Source organism: Chinchilla lanigera, unplaced genomic scaffold, assembly GCF_000276665.1.
Source record: "Chinchilla lanigera isolate Chin_1 unplaced genomic scaffold, ChiLan1.0 scaffold00088, whole genome shotgun sequence".
In the NCBI taxonomy this organism is placed as follows: domain Eukaryota; kingdom Metazoa; phylum Chordata; class Mammalia; order Rodentia; family Chinchillidae; genus Chinchilla; species Chinchilla lanigera.
The window spans coordinates 8,359,574-8,379,613 of NW_004955489.1; the positions used below are offsets into that span (position 1 = coordinate 8,359,574).

Here is a 20,040-nt window from a genome sequence, read left to right on the forward strand (position 1 = left end):
GACTCAACGCGTTTTGCCAAGAGTGATCGTGACACTGAGCATTTCTGTGAGATAGTATGAGGACACGGGGCTGTTTCGTAGAGGAATTTCTCAGCCTCCCTAACTCTTCGAGCTCTGTTGTGCCAGCACAGCTCCCCATAAGGCTTAGATCTGTCTGACCTAAGAGCCAGTTGGCACCTTCCTCCTAACAGAAGCTAGATTTCACTGGGACTAGACTATTTATTGACGGTGTTTTCCCAGACTGGCCCAGGAGCGTCTCATTTCCAAGGGCCCCTGAAGTGCTGGCTCACCTCTGTTCTCAAGCACTTGATTACTTTTTTCTCCTCCCTCCCTAGGGTCCTCCTCACTTCCTTTCCTTACAGCTTCTTGGACTGTTGGGTTTTGGGGGGAGGTTGTGTGTGTGTGTGTGTGTGTGTGTGTGTGTGTGTGCGCGCGCGCGCGCGCCGCGGCTGTGTACGTTTCTTCTTCCTTTTTTACCCTAATAAATTTGTTTTGCAGGTTTTACAAAAGAAAACCAGCGTCATCCAGGATTTCACATTAATCTTTATCTGTTTCCACATCTCTGTGTGATCTCTGTGGTTTTAAAATCCCACGTTTCCAGCGCATTCCACTATTGTCTAAGAAAAGTTGTTTTAAACCTTTGCTCTGCAAGCACCAGAGGAGAACTCATAAAAAGGAAGACAACAGCAGATGCAATCACGGATGTGGCTTAGTCCTTGCAGCGGCCCCAGAGAGCTGTTCAGAGTGTACCATCCGCAGTAATGAATCCAGAAGAGCGAATTGTGACATGGCTTATATCTCTTGGCGTTTTGGATTCTCCAAAAAAGACCATCTGCGATCCGGAGGAGTTCTTGAAGTCCTCGCTGAAAAATGGGGTAGTGCTATGCAAACTGATCAACAGACTTATGCCTGGCTCGGTGGAAAAGGTAGGGTCAATTTGCAGTATCTTCAGAGTTGCTTTACCACCAGAGAGCAGCAATAATATAACTCGAGCTTTCCTAGTGCCCAGTGCACGGGAATCTCCTACTCTAATATCTTGCTAAGAGTTAAGGCAGTCTTTCTGTTTTTGTAGGTTGAAAAAGTTGGAAAATGAAATGTTATGCTTTACTAACCCCCACCTCCAGTTAGCATGGTAAAAACCATCTGCACCACTGACAATAGGGGACAGGAAAACACCCATATCACAAGTTTGCTCTGTCCTGGAGATATTTGTTATACTTCGCAGTGTACCGGGGACATGTTTTGAACTTGGGGTACTTAGGAGTCTTTGGGAGAATGGAATGATTTATAACAGATCTTGATGATATTTGTTGAGAATCTGCCTAAAAATTGATATAAAATTCCTTTTCAGAACACACCTATTGGAGAAGGGACTATTTAGCAGCTAGGAAAACCAATCCGTACTGTCACATAAAGTTTGTAAAAATAAGAGAAACTGAATATATGTTTCGAAAGCAGCATGTCTTCAAAGTGAAACTAACTTGCCCTCTTAAAAAAACTGAAGGCGTCTTTTTATGCTGGAAGCCCACGATCATAATAATGAATAATTTCTAAAGCAGCCAGTTTAAATAAGCATAAAGGTAGGGTCCTAAAATTATTTTGTTAAAATCCTCAGGGAACATGGCTGTGAGTATAGCTGTTTTGCCTTCTTGAGCCAGTTTGTATTTTTATTGAGCAAGTAGAATAACTAACACTTTGTTAAACTTATGAAACTGACAAAATATACAGAAATGTGACCAAATTTGGAGAACAGCTAAGGGGAAATATACTTTCAATAAGTTTTCGTGGAGGGGAATGAGGGAGGCTTAAAGTATCAGTTTCTTGCTTGAAAGCGATAACTGAACTGCACTTCCCAATGTGTCTTGGTCTCTCTCATTCGATCTCACCACCCTTGGCTCAAAGACCTGAGAGAACATTTGTGAGTAGAAACGGCTTGGTGACATTTGAAACAAAAACCAACCGTTTAGTGATTTGCATCACTTCCTTCAGTGGTTATTTCTCTTCCTGGATTCACAGCACTGTTACCTCCTGCCTTCTCTAATCATCAGCAGAGATGCATATGGCTTGCTGGGCATGGGATGACCATTCCCAAGTGACATTTGACTATGTTTTTCTAGTACTGTCTGGAGCCCCAAACGGAAGCCAGCTGCATCAGCAACATCAATGAGTTCCTGAAAGGATGCGCACCCCTTCAAGTGGAGGTAAGGCTCCCCACCTGACCTGCCTCATTGTCGTTAATTTTTCCTCTGCTAAGGAAGGTTGGTAGTAAAAGCACTTGGTTGATTTTCGTTGCCAGTAGCCACAAAGCTAAGCAGAGGTGACCTTTTATAGAAACCAGAGTTGAGACTGGTGGATTGTTGGTGTCTGTCCTTTTCAGAAACCAGCTCCAAACCAAACAAACCCAAATCATGACCCAAAAAAGGATGCCTTTGGCATATAGCATCTAAGTCCTACAAACAGGCTTCCAGCGGCAGAGCTTGCTGAGACAGACCTTTTGTGGGTGTACATCCTTACCGAGGAACCAAAAGTGGACCACTGGCTGCTTCAGAGCTCACTTTAATCCCCTTGAGTTGGGCAGAGAGGAAAGGCCATTGTCAGTCTTTCCCATCAACATCTGGGAACAGAGCACATGAAGAGCTGAGAGAACCTAAGCCTGAGGTAGAAAGAGCATATTAAATTCTGTTGCCTCATTTGTATTGTGGTATATCAGGCATAGGTGGTGTTGCTGGAAAGGTGGCTATACTTCTACACATGTGTCGTTTTGACTTCTCTGTGCCTCAGTGGTTCTGCCTGTAAAATGGACACAATACTAGCTACTTCATGAGGTTGTTTAACAAAGAGCAAAAGAGAAACTGCATAATAATTTAGGGCAAAGACTGCGAATGTACCCTTAGCATAGGGCCAGGAACAGAAATGTCCTGCACTAGTGGAGAAGCACAAGCAGCATTATGTGTGGACAGTCATAGCAGTTTGAGCATGAACTCCAGGGCTAGCCTTCTTCGGTTTAAATAGCAATTTTCACCCGTGGCTTTGTGACCTCTGGCATGTTACTTAACTGTGCCTCTATACCCAGGTCTTCCCACCTGTAAAATGGGAGTAATAGTGCCACCTGTCTCATAAGATTGGTATGACATTTCCCTTAATTCATGGACATTGGCTCCCAGGAAAGTGGCTAAAACACAGTAATTTTCTTGAGTTGGGAATTATTATTATTACCATGATTATTGGTCATACTAGCTTTGCCCCAGATAAACTTTTCCTTCAGATTTTTCCTAAATCTAACCCTAGCATCAAGCTACATCATCTATCTCAGAATATCTTATTCCAGTTTTCCCTATTGCTGAATTTGATTCCTCTCTCTCTCTCTCTCTCTCTCTCTCTCTCTCTCTCTCTCTCTCTGTCTTTTGAGGTAGATATGGCTTCAGCACTTTATATCCCTTATGGAATGATGTCTACTATGGAACAGATCACAGCGTTTTCTTTTTTTAATTTTTCAAATAAAAACCTGGTGAAGTTGCCAATGATTTCTGCACTCTGAAGCTGCCAGAAGGTATACTGAGTGTCTTTGCAGTTCTAAGAATACTAGATGATACAGAAACACCTCCTGGGTTTGGCATTGTCAGGGATTTTTCTGATAACTAGTGCTTACTCTTTTAAGCACAAGTGCTTAAAATATTTTTATTCACTTTGGGTAGAAGTCTTTTTTAAAAATATATAGCAATTTTTTGTCTTCCCAAAAGGCATTGGGCATATTTTTGTCTCCTTTTGATAATTCAGGATGACTGAACATGCTATGAGCATGTGATAAGGCAGTATCTGGCGTTGTGCGTAAGCATATGCCTTCTCTAGATTGATAGATGTGAGTTAAAGTCTTGGCTCAGTTACTGAGTGTGTGACGCTGAGAAGGTTACCTGCCATCCTTCTGCTCCTGTTTCCTCATCTCTGTAATGGCGACCATTAACACTGTCTACTGAAGATGATTGTTTCAAGGAGTAAATGAGCTAATGCATCGAACTTAATATTTCACAGCACATAAACATGCACACTCGCTGCCTCCCATAACGTGACCAGGTGTTCCTTGTATTGTTGTGGGAAGAATTCTGCCTGGAAAGGATCCTTAGGAGCCATATGGAGGCACTCCTAGAACTCGAAGACGACTCATAAAATCTATACATAGGGAACGAAACTGAAAGGTGAGGTGGGGAGCCCAAGGAGACAGGTATATTGACCATCCTGTCTCCAGCTTCCAGGTAGCTGGCAAACAGACCTACATGCAAAGACTTGTAAATGTCCCTAGATAAAGTGTCCCTCAGGCCCACAATGCCTAGTGCAGTGCTTGGCATGCCTAATGGATTTTTGTTCATGGCGCAAAATTGTAAACGTATAGAAAGTAAGAAGGGCAGGCCTTGACTCTTCCCCGAAACACACTGGTATGTATCCAAAGAAGGAATGCCAGCTTGAAATGGTCCATTTGGAAATGTAGAAAAAGGAAGCCAGAGATGTAGCAGGACACTGCCAGACTGAATACGGGGCTCCGGGGCACGGGAACCACACTAAAGAGCTACTGCCTATTGTTTTCCTTGATAGCCTCTTGGTCCCTCCAAGCAACCTCCACCTTTGTGTTTTTGTGGTCACAATGTCTCCGCACAGCCGGTAACTGATGAGCCAGGTCTGCTGAGACGCTGGGAACAAAATGCTTCCCTGAAGCCCTCTTCAATTTTCATACTGTTCTTTGAGATACAAGAATTTTTTGTAGTTTCGATGAAGTCAAATTCATCTATGTTTTGTTTTCTGTCTGAACTTTTAATAACGTATAAGAAAATTCCTGTTTTATCAAAAGTCATGAAGATTTATTCCTATTTTTTCTTCTAAGAGTTTTTAGTTTTATATTAGCTCTTTTATTAGGGCTTTGATCATTTTTTATTTTGTTTTGTTTCGTTTTGCAACAGAGTCTCACTATATAGTGCGAGCTGGAATTGAACTCACTTATGTAGCCCAGGCTGGCTTCAAACTCACCTCAATCCTCCTGCCTCAGCCTCCCGAGTGCTGGGATTAAAGGCCTGTGCCACCATGCCCAGTTTTTGACCCATTTTGAGTTAATTTCAGTATATGGTAGGAGGTAAGGTTCCAAATGAATGTTTTTGCATAAGCATGTACAGTTTTTCTTAGCACCATTTATTGAAATTCCTTCTTCTATTGAATTGATTTGTATAGCTTTGTAGTAAGTTATCCAATCAGAAGGTGTGAGTCCTCCAACTCACACCATCATTTTCAAAATTTTTTTGGCTGTTTTCTGATCCCTTCTGTTAAACACTGTGCTAGAGGTTTCTAGCTAGGCAAATTAAGAATGAAAATAAAACACATCCAGATTAGAAAGGAAAAAGTAAAACTGTCTTTATTCACAGATGATATAATCTGGGTTCCTTGCAGCTCCCTGTGAATTTTAGTATCAGCTTGTCCATTTCTGCACATGCAGGGATTGTGTTCACTCTGCAGAAGGCCTTGGGAAAATACTGTCACCTTCATAACGTATTTTGGATCCATAAACACAGGATATCTTTCTGTTTATTTAGATCTTTATTAGTTTCACTCAACAATGTTTTGTAGTTTTCAGTGTACATTTCTTGTACCTCCTTGGTTCAATTCATTTCAAAGTACAGTATTTTATTCTCCTTGATGCTATTTCAAATGGAATTGTGTTCTTAATTTTGAAAATGGATTTTTCACTGAAAGTATGTAGAAATACAATTGATTTCTTTCTACTTATATCCTTCAACTTTGCAGAAATTATTCATTAGTTCCAATAGGTTTTCTCTGATCCCTTATAGTTTTCTTATACAAGATTATGTCATTTATGAAAAGGGACAGTTTTACTTCTTCATTTGTACTCTAGATGCCTTTTATTTTCATTCCTAAATTGTCCAGCTAGAACCTTTAGCACAGTGTTTAATAGAAGGAGTCAGAACAACAGCCTTGTCTCTAGTCTTAAGGAGGAAAGCTTTCTGTCTTTTGCCAGTAAGTATGTGTGTGTTTTTCAGATGTCTTTCAGCAAGCTGAGAAAGTTCCCTGGTAGTCCTACTTTGGTGTGTGTGTGTGTGTGTGTGTGTGTGTGTGTGTGTATGTATTTAATTCATGAAAGAGTGCTGGGTTTTGTCAAATGCTTTTTCAGTTTTGGGTAAGATGATCATTTTGGTAATTTATTATATTTGTATATTGTATTATATTGATGGATTTTCATACATTAAATCAATTTTCCATTTCTGGGATAAATCTCAGTGATATATATTGTACATACACACAGAAATTTGTGCACATTTATGATTATTCTTGAAACATCTTTCTGTCTAGAAATGGAGTTCTTATGACAAATTTTGATAGATAATGTCAAATGCTCCTACAAAAAACCTATACCAAGTTACACACCCACTAATAATGGAGAAAGTATCTTTTTTCTCATGTCTCTGACCATATTAGATATTACTTATCTTTAATGTTTGCTAAACTGATGGATGAAAGTGACATTTAATTTTTTGTTGCAATTTGTATTTGATGTTTCCTAGTGAGTTGGACATCATTTCCTTCATTTACAGCACATTCATACTTTTTGGACCAAATGTACCTAATTCTCCTACAGAATGGAGAAGGCAGGGAGAATATTCAGGCCTTAACTAAAAACTTCCAGAATATGTGAAAACATTCTCATTCTAGGTAAGGTCACTAAAGTGACCAGAAAGTCCCTCAGCAACACAGATTCTAGCAATGGTACGGCTTTTTGCTTGTTGGCTTGATTTTTGTCTTTTGGTATGCTGTCTTTGGCCTCAGTGGGAGTCAGAACCATGTACCATCATTCTAATCATTTGAGAATGGCCTGGCTGGTGGTTCTCTGGCTGCATTTGTTCTAGAAGGGCCGTAGACCCACTGATATGTGAAAGCTATAGCCTTGTGGCTTTGCCCTCACCCAAGCCATTCCCCTGTCTCATCCTTAGCAGGTACTGCTGCTTTGTCCTCTATCACCACTCCTACCTACCCTTTGGGAGGGACATCCTAGTATGCCCTATTCCGCTACTGGGTGCAACTTCTTTGCAAAAAGGTATTTTGTTATTGAAGGATTTCATTGAATGAATATGAGGTTCAGTTACTCTCTATCTCTGTCTCCTTTTTTTCTCTCTCAATCTCTCTCTCTCCTTCTCCCTCTCCTTTCTTCCAACAGCAGCTGAGAGCAGTATTTTTCCCTACCCCCACTCCTTCGCTCCCTCCTGTCTCCCTGAGTCACTCCATATGCCTTGTCAGGGGACAGCCTGGGGGCCCTCCCCAAAGGGAGGGGTGGCCGATTTGCCTTTTCCACGGGGCTGCTCTTCATGGAGGCAGTCCTGCAGGCATGGCAGCTCTACTAATGACCGGGAGTGAATTTGACACCTGCCATTGGCCAGTTCCAGCTGTAGGACAACAGCAGCACCCTGCAGGGTAGGCACAAGGACAGGCAACGAACCGGTGGCCTTCCTTCAAGTCCTGACTCTGCCACCTGTGTGAAGTCATGGACCTCCTCTCTAGGCCTCAGTTGACTCATCCGGAAAGTGACGACTGCAGTAGGGGTTGGGTAATGTCTAATGGTTTGGCTCTGCTTTGAACTGGCTGCTTTCCATCCGCTTCCGCTGGGCAAAGCTCTGCATTTTTAGATGCTCAATTTGACTAGTTCGAGGACTAAAGAGGATTTTGGTAAGCCCCGCTCCCCCCTGCTGAGCAAATCTGACACACTTAATGGAATTTCCAAGAGTTAATTACATACCATCCATGACTGTGGCTATAGTAGTCTTTTACCAACTGAGTTGTATTTCTGTAAAAATTGGACTTGAAGTAAGGTTACACATATTTGCCATCTATCAGGAACCCTTTAATTCTGCCTCCAGGAGACTGTTTGATGTAGGGCCTGTTCTCAGAGCCCAGGAAGGGCATCCAGGATTGTTAGGGAAGGAAGGTCTGTGTGAGGCTACTGAGCACTTCTCTGCTTGGGGGGTCTCAGCGGCCTGGGAGACAGCTTGGGGTTCTGAGTTGCAATCTGGGGGCAGGGAAGACAACGGTCTGCCACTGGAAATGGCTAGTCCGTTAGTCCCGAGGATCTGGCAGGGGTCCGCGGCCGGCCAGGCGCCAGGAGCCCTGAGCTCAGGACAGAGCTGGGCGGCAGCAGCATGCGCAGTTTGGCCGCCACCGCTCCACCGCGGCTTTTGTTGCTGCCGCGGCTACCCGAGCTGCTGTTGCTGCTGCTGCTGTTACTGCTGCTGCTGCTGCTGCTGCTGCTGCCCTGCGCGGCTGTCACTTCCAGTTCCTACTTCTGCGATCCAGGTCCGGGTCACTGCTTCCCCGCCTCTGGCCCAGTCCCTTCAGGCCGCTGTCCCTCCCCGGCTGGGGCTCCAGGCTGGAGCGGGTCAGCACAGGCAGCCAAGCGGGGTCGGGAGGAGCCGGGCAGCTCCGGGGTAGCCGCTCCCTCCCGCCGCCGCCACCCCGCGCGTCCTCGCCTCCTAGCCACCAGCGCACCCCGCGGGGCGCGCCATCCGCACCCCTCGTTCGGCCCCGCGGTCCCCTTCCAGACGAGCCGCACAGCTCCGGCAGCAAGAACTTAAGGGCAAGAATCTGACTTCCTTTTAGATTAAAAAAAAAAAAAAGCATTAAAAAAAAATCCCTGGACTGGAGAGGTTGCGGGCGCGGCAAGGAGTTTGGAGACGGGCGCCCCCTCCTCCCCCGCGTCCAGGAGCAAAGTTGCAGCCGCCCCTCCCCGCTCGGGCGAGCCGAGCCCAGCTCTCCAGTTTCGCCCTGGTGACGACGGTGCTCAGGGCAGGGTCCCAGCTCCGGCTGGGTAGAACGGTTCCCGCAGCCTTGGCACAGGCTCGCCCGCCCGCTCGCCGGCCCCGTGACTCGGGAGGGTGAGCCGCGTCCAGGAGGCGGCGGCGGCGGCGGCGGCGGCGGCGCGGCTAGAGGGAGCAAGCAGCCGAAGGACAGGCGGGCAGCGACTGAGCCAGGTGACCTGCCTGGGGGCAAGGGGTCAGGGGAAGGGTAGCACCGAGGGCCCGGGGCTGGGTGCCAAGAGATCCCAGTTGGAGAGGAGCCGCCCTTCCTCTCATTGCCGGGGTTCCCAGCCCCTGTCGCGGGTCGCTTCTCTGCCAGGGCCTCGCTTGTGCACTGAGATCTGGGCGCTGGGGGTGGGGGCGAGGGCACAGAGCTAGGACGCGCCAAACTTAGGGACGAGTTGTCCAGCTCTGGCCGCAGGGTTTGCATCAGACCTGATTCTTTCTTCCCCCCCGAACCAGAGCAAGAGTCAACAGTACTATTTTTGATACTAATCTGATGCCCTCCCAACACCAGGCATCCGCATGTTTGGGGATGTTTTACACAGGTCTGTCGCAGGAACGGTTTATGGATGGACAGGACCTTTTCTCTACAAGGTGTTCCAAAGTGCCCGTAGTTAATTTCGAGTTTCCATTTTCCAGTCATTTAGGAACCCAACAGGTATTCGAGTTATTTCATTTCTTAGCTCTAGAGTGGAGAGCTCTCAACTTTATCTCTGTCTCTTCAAATATTTTATATTGTTATTTTTGCTTTGTTATTGCTACTGGGCATAGGGATGACTCACATGATTTTTGTCCCCTTTCTTAAGGTGCAGTGGGAGTAAAAATACAGTCAAGGAATTTTTTATATGCAACTAATGTATATTTTTGTCAACAAAAGCTTCACATAAAGCAAACAACTTAACAGAGTGGGATAAATTTCAGTTGATGCTTGGTAAAGCATTAATAATTTTTGAGACAGGAGTCTAGGTCCAAATTGCTCTTTTAACTTACATTTGCCTACAAGACCCACAGTTTGTCCTTGAACTTCCAATCTTAATTTTGACATTGGCCATAGTAAGAGGATCTTCGATGACATCATTTGCTCCAGCCACAGCTCCCTATTCTGTGACTCAGAGCACCTCTGTCCAAAATGTGAGGCCTGGGCCTGCCCTTGGACTTCAGCAGAGGCATTTCCTAGGATTTCTCTTAAGCAAAGTATTATGCTACATGCCAGGCAATGCTGCAGTCCCTTCTTACATAAGCAAGCTTCGGGCCAGTGTAGGCTCCTGGTGTGCTCAGAGCAGTTAAAACAAGAGAGTGTCTGTCTCAGTCTGGGGCGCCAGGGCAAGATGATTAGAGTTTTGAACAAAGTAAATTTCCAGTTAGTATTCTCATCTTGCATTTCTTTGGTGCTTAATTTTTTGGGGAATGCTTTCTATTTATCTTATCTCAAGCTCGCAGGGCCTTTATAAAGGATGTAGGAGGGATGGCGTCACTTTCATCTGACGAAGAAACAGAAAAGTTTGGTTATCCACAGTCACATAGCTCACCACTGGGAGTCAAAACTCTAATCCAGCTCTTCTGCTTTTAGTCCAGGTTTTGTTTTGTTCATTTGTTTTTGCTAAAACGTGACATTTTGGGCAAAATGATTTCATTTGGCACATTTTGTGGCCAGGTTGTCTTTCAAGCTATTGTTTTTCTATCCCTTCTACCAGCTCACAGTTGGGCCTTGTCTTTGGTGGCACAGGGCTGGTGCTGTTGTTAGGGGTGAGGCCAGGAGCCAAGTTTTGCGCAGGAGGGTCTGTGGTTTGTGTCCACCTGGGATTGGCCTCCTCTCCCATAACCCTCAGGGATAGCAGATGCTGGAGAGCATGAGAGGGCAGGCCGAGAAATTTCCAGTGTTCATCTGACATCATTAGTCTGAAGTATAATATTACTTCAGTCTTTAGAAACTCATTCAGGAAGAGAAATTGGAGAGCCTGAGTGCTGTTCATTTACTGCAACATGTTTAGCACCGTGCTTAGGAACTTAGGTAGAAGGGAGGAAGAGGAGTAGCTACCATTTCTCCAGAAACTGTGTTTCAGCCACTGTGTTAGGGCTTTAAGTATATTATCTTACAGTAAGACTAGGAGGCAGGCGGCACTGCGACCATTATACAGAATTGGAAACTGATGCTTGGGGATGATCCAGACAAATGCCTCACACTGCCAGTGCGAAGCAGAGCCAGGATGTCATCGTCGATGTAGCTCACTTGGGAACTCATTCCCTTTGCTGTGTGTCAGACTGTTGGCTCCAAGGAGCTATTGGGAAACACAGGAATGCCCTCACTTTGCAGACATGCTGTACATTAGAGTCATCTGGCGGTGCTTTTTAAAATACAAGAGTTGGAGTTTCATCACCGGGAGTCAATTCTGAGTTAATTCATCTATAGTGAGGCCTAGACACTATTTCATTTTTAAAAAAATGTTTTAGTCAACTTTATAGTGAGATATAAATACATTCATAGAATGGCACAAATTCTATGTATATATGTGTTTACTTATTTATTATTTTAAAGAGAAAAAACAAAAACAATTATATAAAATTTCAAGACAAGGTAGGAGAGTAACAATGAGTAATACACTGAGTATTGTTATCTTCAAAGTAGTTACTCAGATTACAAGGTATAGGCATGAAAAGTTGATCAAACAATATAAACACAAACTTTTCTTTTCAATGAACTAGTAGGAATTAGTAGTACAGCTATCTTAACTATCTTGTGTCTAAGTATTTAGTTTGGTGACTCCTTCTGAACTCACCCATATAATCTGCATTCAGATGAAGAAATAGAACAGTATGGGTACCTGGAGCCACTCTTGTGCTGCTCTGAGTCACATTAGCACTCTGGCTTCTAAGACAATAGATTCCCTTTTTTCTGCTTTACATGAATAGAATCATACAGTACACAGTCATTTGTATAAGGTTTCCTCTATTTAGCATATTTGTACTAGCCATCCCTGTTATTGCAGGTACCAGAAGTTTATTCTTTCTTGTTGCTGAATAGTATTTCATTATATGGATATACCATAATTTTTTTCTATTGACTTGTTGATGGGGATCTAGGCTGTTTTCCAGTTTTTGGTTGCTATGAACAGTGCTGTTATAGATATCCTTATGTGTGCCTCCTAATCAGCATATATCCACATTTTGTTGAATTTATACACAGCAATGGAACAGATAGGTCATAAGGTATACGTTCAGCTTTAGTGGGTACTCCTGGAAATTTTTTGGATTATCAATCTTCCTTTAAATTTCCTTTTTTTTTATACCGGGAGTCAAACTTAGGACCTTGCACTTTCCAGGCAGGAACTTATGCCACTCAGCTATATCCCTGGCCCTTGGCAATTTTCTAAAGTGACCAAGCCTTGTGATTCAATTTTTGAAAGCTCTGGAAATGATTCTGATGTATATCCAGAGTTGAGAATCACTTCCTGCATTTATCCAGAGTCCAGTATTCTAGCCACCTCAAGCATCTACCCCCTGGCTGAGAAAGGTAAAGAAAGAGATACTAAGCCTTCTTCTCAGCCTCAGAACTAGTCTCTGCTGGATTAGACAGTTTGTGTCCACTTCTAAAAATCCCTTGTGCCATGCTACCTTTATACTGATCATCCATTCTCGATATGGTTATGGCCATCTGTCAGCAATCTGTCTGCTAGTCTTGGAACTTCTCAAAGGCAGGAACCAAAATTTCACTATCCTTATCCTTATTTCACTATCCTTATCACTCAGGATAGAATATGGCACAGAGCACGCTCAGTAAATGCTTACACTGGTGCCTCAGTTCACGAACTCAGTTCTCTCCATGATTCTTGTTACAAACTGAACTGGACAAGAACTGAGTCAAATGTCCCCATAAAGTCAACATGGAACCTAACCATTGAATTTGATTTGGTTTTTATCCAACTCAGTTTGTGACCAGAATTGTGGAAAGAATCAAGTTTGGGAACCAAGGTACCACTATGTATTAAATAAATGGTTGCTAGAACAAATAATCAGAAAGGATCAGGCTGAAAGTGAAATATCCCCTCTGTGCACCAACACTTGCAGTTTATTCCTGGAAGACTGCCTCATTGAGAGACTGATGGTTTTTCCTTATCTAAGTATGTGTTGGCATTATGGGTAACCTGGTGGTTGTCCCAAAGCTGATGAGACATAGAAAATTACATGAGATGAGGTATGTGGGAATACTTTGTAGACTGGAACTCAGCATCTAAATAGAAGATTATGATAAAGGGAAAAGGAGTACTGTAGACACAGTTGCCAAGGCACAAAGTAGGAATCTGTCTATCCATCTATCCATCCATCTGTCGTGGAAGACATGATATCAGAAATACGTCAGCAAAGGAGACAGAAAAACTTTGAAAAGCAGACTCCTTTCTTCTCTGTCTGAGGCTGTTGGTTCAGGCATGCACTGTGTGCATCTAGTACCTGGAGTTTATTCCTTTCCCTGTCTTGGTCTGGCTTTGATTCCTGGCAGGGCAACCTGAAAGGTAGTATGGTAATGCAATGGGTAGCAGCTTGATCTTTAGACTTGGCCTGACTTGGTAACGGGTAGCTGCGAACCTGCTATGTGGTAGTGGTAGGTCATACCACATGTATGCCACCCCTAGAGTTAAATGAGAGGAAACAAGTTAAACAACAGTTCCTGGCACCAACTTTCAATGAAAACTAGTTTCTAATAGGAATTTTTAATGCATTTTAGTGGGCTGGTAGTCACAAATGGTATTGCGTTACCAAAAAAGTTCACTGAGTTCAGTTATATTAAGGTAATTCTGTTTCATAAGTCATTGCTGTTTAGAATAATTTCCTCTTGTAATCTTAACATTTAAACACATTGGATGCGGGGAGGGATACACTGTGGGACGTCCAAGGGCCCTGAGGTTTCACGTTAGTTGCACTGTGAACTGAGGTGGGGTAAAACTTGAAGTGGGAAGTCTCGAATCCAGTCATCTCGCGCCTCAGGTCCATACTCTGTTTGGCATAGACTGTTTATGTCTGGAAAAATGCTCTAAAAGGTCCCACATATTTAAAAATACTTAACCCACCTTTTCAGAAAACAAAACAAAGTTGACAGTTTCTGGGGCAGTTAGCTGAATGGTGATGGCCGGCGTAGCCCCTGCCCTCCTGCGCACCCTCAGGAATGAATCCATTCAGTGTCTTTCCCTTGCTAATTCAAGTGCCTTTTTCTCCTCGGAACTTACAATTCTCCATGCCTCTCATCACAGAAAAGAATTTGAATGTAAGTGTGTTGAGACATGTTTCAAATCATTTCTATGTCATATTTAATTTGTATATTTTATTTGGGAAGCTATGTGAAGACAATTTAAATGCCAGGGATACTCCAGCCCAGTGAGATCTATGGAGCACAGATTGGGATTTGTAACTGCATTTATGGACACTATATGTGTAATCTTAAGAGTTTTAAGAACTGGTTGTAATAGTGCTTGCTGTTTTGCTGCTGTTTTCAGCGCTTAGCAAGGCCAATTTTTTAACTGATTCAGACAGTTTGTATATGGTTTCCTCTATAACAACACAGGACTGGAAATTTATTTGGTGATCCAGTTGTAAAGAGGAACTGGAGAAGAGAAAGCAACCAAATTCTTCAGAGACTATGAATTATTCAGTCGTTAACCACAGTAACTTCTTTAGCTACCATTTTGTGTTCTAATAATAGCAACAGTTTGGATGGATTCCTGTTGGAGTTGAAAAATCAGGAAAGCTTTTCATTCCTTTCTCGTCTACATATAAACTGGAGGAATGTGGGAAAAGCATATTTTCAGTTTCTCATGTTTAATTGAATGAAATAGTTGAATGTCTGTGTCTTTTCCAACAGGTGTATTTATTTTATAATTAAAATATATCAAAAATTTAAAATATACCCCAGAGAAAGATTCTTATTGTTTTAATTAAATTAAACATTTCAGTGAATGGGCTTTTATTTTTGGTGATGACTGATAAAAACATTCCCCTTTGCACTCAGGAAATAAGTAATAAACCTGTTGAATTGGGCATAGTTGAGAGGGGAAATCAGAATCAATGCCTCTATTTTTTTTAAAAGCACAGTACATAATATCTAAAAAGGAAACGCATTGTTTCTGAGTTGGGTTGAATGTACCAAATACATATGAAAAAGAATGCATTTTGTTAGGAAATTTGATCTGCGGAATCTTCCAGACTGGAGATGTAAATTATCTTATTTTAAATCAAACTTGCTCTAATTCTGTTTTAATGTTGACTCTAATCCAGGCTGTTTCTGGGGGCAGCAGAGCACAATATGCCTCTTTATTAAAGCCACACAATCTTGGCCAGCTGTCCCCTACTCCAGCTCCATTCTAATTTGGTCATATGTGTCACTGAGGCGACCCCCAAGCATCAGTCTAAGAGTTGATGCGCTTTGCCAGCAGAGCAATTGCTGATGACATTTGGGCTTGGTACAAAAAGGAAATGCAGGGTCTGCGTTTTGAATTGCAAATGAAAGAATTGTAAAGGCACTTGCGAGTTTCTTAGGGCCCTTGCTTACCAACTTTTAGAGGGGTGTAATAGATTCAGTCAGGAGCTGCTCTGTACCTTCATTTTGACATTGATATGGCCCATTCCTCTGCTGTCACCCTCTGCCTGATTAGCTCCAGGCTTTGTCAGACCACAGCAAACTGGACCCTAACACAGGGAGACCAACAGGTCAGTGATGTGTCTCATCCAACACAGTATATGCCACACATCCTTTTCATTTGACTTCTGGCAGAAGATTTACTTTCCCACTTAGGTTCTGCTTAGACAAATAGAGGAAAATCCCCGTTTTATACTTTTTTTGGGACTTGGATATTATTACAGATAGCAGATATGTCAGTTGAGGGATTGGATAGTACAATAGGGAAAAGAAGGAAATTAAATTAAGGTGAGACCAAACGCAGCCCTTTGCAAGCAGCAAGTTAAGCTGCTATTGAGGACTTATCTCACCCTAGACAATAACAAAGATATTTTCTGCTCTTTGGAAATTTGTGGACATTAAGAGGCAGCTGTAAGGTGTCAAGCTCCTCACATCTTTTATGAAGACAAAAGCAGGCCCTAGCAGGCCTGAACACTAAGAAACATTCTGTCTTATGGTTGTTCTTTCTGGCTAGGTCAATAGCAAAATAGGGACATTTACCAATAATTTCTGAAAAATCTATGCAAACGAAGAGAATGTAATATTTTACTTACAAAAGAAATTTAATAACTTTTTTGGGAAAATGAGTAATTGTGATAGTGCAGATAAGCATTTACACTGTAACTTAATTAGTTTGTTCTTTCTGAGACAGGCTAGTATTTGGGAATGTGTTATATATTGAAAAAGATCCTGATTTGGGATTTTTAAAAAAATCACCTTCAAGGAAAGACAACTGAATGGAAACCAATGGTTTAAGGATTGGTGTACCTATGTGTGACTTCTTCATTTGCCAGATTTTATATAGTGTAGGGTTTTTTTACTTTTTCTTGGGAGACGGGGTCTCATTACGTACTGCAGGTTGGCCTTGAACTCATGGTGATCCTCCTGCCTCAGCCTTTTGAGTGCTGGGATTACTTAATTTTAAAATAAATTTATGTATGAGTGCCTGACATATACCAGGTGTTCAGTAAATATTTATTGAACAGATAATAGATTTTTGAATAGAAATAATTTTTAAAAATTTCCTGTTAGGCTGGCCACAGTGGTGCATATCTTTAATCTTAGCACTTGGAAGGCTGAGGCAGGAGAGTCATGATTTTGACTTTCACTTGGGCAACTTAGTGAGACACTGTCTTAAAAAAGAAACAAAACAAATTTCGGATGTACCTCAGTGTAAAATCCTGGGTTCAATTTCCAGTACTACAGTTTATTCTCTTTTAAATAGTTTGTATATATCACAGTCTACATGTCCATTACTAAGAGTTGAGTTTTATTCATAGAAATGACTCTTCAGTGAGTGTAAACATAAAAAGTGTTTTGAAAACAACTAGGTCTCCACTAACACAGCACTCATTACTCAGGTTCTTTGTGCCGAGCTAAAGTATCTGCTTTAAATTTTTTAAAAATTCAAAAAAGATGTCGGGGTGCAGTGGTGCACACCTGTAACCCCAGCACTCAGGAGGCTGGGGCACAAGGATTGACTTGAGTGTGAGGCCAGGTTGGGCTACACAGTGAGATCCTGTTTCAAAAAACAAAACAAAACAAAAAAACCAAAATAAAACAAAACATAACAAAACAAGAAGAACGAAGCAGAGGTGCGGGCGATCAGGTCTCATGCCATTTGAATGCTCTCCTTGGCTTTTCCAGTCCTCAGGCCGCTTCTTGTTTCTAATGTCACCCGAAGTTTCTTGATTTTGTTGGGCTCTCCAGGTGTGAGGTTCGCGCATTATGATTCCCTGGGACGATTTTCAAAGTGATCAGGCAGCAGCCTCACTCCCTTTTGGTGAGGTAAGTGTTTTGTCAGTATTTCTAGCTTCTCTCAATCATATTCTTTCAAAAGGAGTATTTATTTTATCAAGAGATGGAAAATATATGAGCCCAGATTTATCAAATTCTACTAGAAAAACTCTTTCACTTGTTTTTCCAGGAAAGGCATGCCAAAAGGACAGCTATTTCTGGTGGAAGAGGCATCTATTTGCATTTTGGATTAGGAGGAAAGGGTGACATTCAGCAAGTTCTTGTTTGTTGTCTATACAGCTAGTACTGTGTGGGCTCCTGTCTGTGACTACATGAAAGGGTGGAATTTAACAGTGTATGATTGCATACGGCTAGGTCACCAGTTAGTGGTTCCATGCTTTAAGGATTGGTGTTCCTATGAGCTCAAAAGCAGAGAAGACTATTGTGTAGTTGTACACGGAGTAGCACTGGGAGAAAGCCCCGCAGGTGGGAATGATTTGGGCTGGGCCCTGATGGACAGCCAGCATTCAGGTGGTTGAGGGAACCTTTATAAGAAGCAGAAACGTCAGAGAGAAGCACAGTGAAGAGAGCAGTGAGCCATGAGTATGTACGAGGACAGGACGGTGAGAAGTAATGCGCTTGCCAGGGTGGAGCCAGCTGGGGAGGAAATGTGGATGCTGGCCTAAGGAGGGCAGACTTGACCTTCTAGGTAGCTCTAGGCTGGGTTACATTCCTTATTTTGCTGGATGGAATTGCTGTTCTTTGACAGCTATGGGTGCCAACCAAAAGTGCCATTCTTGATGTCTCTGATAGCTGAGCTCCTGAATGCCCATCTCACAGCGTTTGGCTTGTTTTCAGGGTGCAGATACTATTTGTAATAAGTCAGAGTAAAATTGACTAGTCAATTAATTAACTAATTAATTAAATGGTGTCTGCTAGGCCCTGGTGGGTGTCTCTGAAAATGACATACTTTTGACAAGTGGCTCACGCAGAGCTATAAGTGAGGAGTGCCAAAAGTCACTGCCAAATTAATTACTGAAGGTGATCTGTAAAGAAAGGAAACTATAGGAACTGTGGCACATCTTTCCCACTCAGATTAGCTGGGGTTAGAAGGATTTGGGGCATGTGAGTTGTAGTCTTTCAAATTGCATGTTACCCCTTCTTGCTTCTGTGAGTTATTCTGCCATGTCCTACCGTGCCCTGGCTGAAACTTGAAGCCAGTTTTAGAGCATGGGTATGAAAAGTGGATGCAGGCTGTGGTGTTTGTCATTTATTCTGTTTCACCACAAAACAGTTAAAGATATAGCCAATTTTGGCAAAGCAGCAATATCCCACAGTCCTTTCCTGCTTCCCTTCTTTGTAAAACATAGGTCACAGTGTCTACGGGGGATTTAAAGGAACCTCTGTTGCCTGGGACAAGCCAGAAATTGTAGATGTTGCCCATGCATGTGGCTCAGAAAATCCAGAGCCACGGAGCTTGAAGCACCTCTTGTCCCTTCCTTGTCCCAGGGCTTAATTTTGCAGATGAGTACATGTGTATCTCATTGTAGATAATGGAGGTTTCCTGGAAAGTTGCATGGAAATTGATTTGTTTTTCTTTCCTGAGTGTTATTTCTTTGAGTTTATTATACTTCCATCAATGGTTTTTCTTATGATTAATTGCCTATTGGTGAGAATGTCTAACCTTTAATTAATCAAATATATAGTGAGCTCATATTATGTGACAGGCACTCTCTTAGGCACTAAGGACACAGAAGTGGAAACAAATTTATACTCATATCATGCAGCTTATTTTTTAGGCATAATCTACATATTAATCTCTTTGACAAAGGATCCTGTCAGTCAACTAGTGAATGATTATTTTTCAAGTATTTCCTATATGTTGAATACTGGGCTAGGATGGTAGATGAATTTGGACTTCACTGAGTTCGTTTTCTAATCAGAGGTCCAGGAATAATTTTAATACCCACAGAAGAAATAAAGACTGCCATGCTGGTAGACCTTTGAAGGGTTTGCTGGGCAGCATCACATAAGGCTGGAGCTGTTCAGAAGAAAGCAACATGAAGGTAGCGCAGTGGAAGACCATTGGAAACTACCAAAGCAGTTGCTACCTGAAGCAACCTACAGCAATTCCTTTGTTCATGGTCCTCCCCTCTCTCTGATGGGAGTGCTGTGCTCATCTACCAGCTGTCTCTCCTGGACTTGGAATTCGCAGTACAGTGATTGCTTCTGCTAGGATCCAGGACTCCAACCGTAGGTCATCAGAGGCTCCCAAAAATTAGAGACCCCTCTTCATAGGGTGACCCTCTTCCCTAACTGCCTGGACAGTTAAACAGGCTGGAAGGAGCTGCCAGGTACTGCCATTTCTGAGAATACTCTCATAGAACTCTTGTGTTTAACTTCACTCTCTCATCGCAGAGTTCTAAAATAAACAGTACTCTGAGTGTGCCAGGAGGACTATTACTCCAACAAATTTGCCAGAAATTTGTTTGTGTTATTGTTAGGAACACAGGAAACGTTTTCCCATAGAAACAAGGTTTTACATGTGATTCTGTTTTCTGGCTGGCCGGTGACAGCCTGTTTAATACTTAATGTGGCTAAACTATAGAACTCCCAGAGACTAAGTGGCAGATGTGATGCTATGTCTCTGGGAAAAATATGCTCCGCATTCCAATTTGAAACACTGGGAAGCCAGTCCCTTTTGTGAAGGGTAGGGGTGTTGGGGAGGGCACCCCCAAGTTTAGCATACAGACACTCCTGAAGCTGAGGCTTCACCCATCCACTCTTTAAAACTGG

General features: G+C 42.7%; 1 protein-coding gene across 5 annotated transcripts in view; it reads left to right on the forward strand.

Moving 5' to 3' along the window:
• The first annotated feature begins 453 nt into the window (after window positions 1–453).
• Arhgef6 (Rac/Cdc42 guanine nucleotide exchange factor (GEF) 6) overlaps window positions 454–20,040 on the forward strand; it is a 99,283-nt gene continuing 79,696 nt past the window's right edge. For 2 of the 5 annotated variants that reach the window (XM_005404583.2, XM_013504490.1), the window contains exon 1: window positions 8,186–8,340. Coding sequence is in view for 1 of the 5 variants with exons in the window: in XM_013504491.1 (XP_013359945.1) it covers window positions 762–926; window positions 2,118–2,201 (249 nt within the window). In the remaining 4 variants the exon portion in view is untranslated. Of the gene's footprint in view, window positions 927–2,117; window positions 2,202–8,184; window positions 8,341–8,916; window positions 9,015–20,040 lie in introns of those variants that run through there. The other 3 variants (XM_013504491.1, XM_005404584.2, XM_013504492.1) reach the window with 3 other exon arrangements.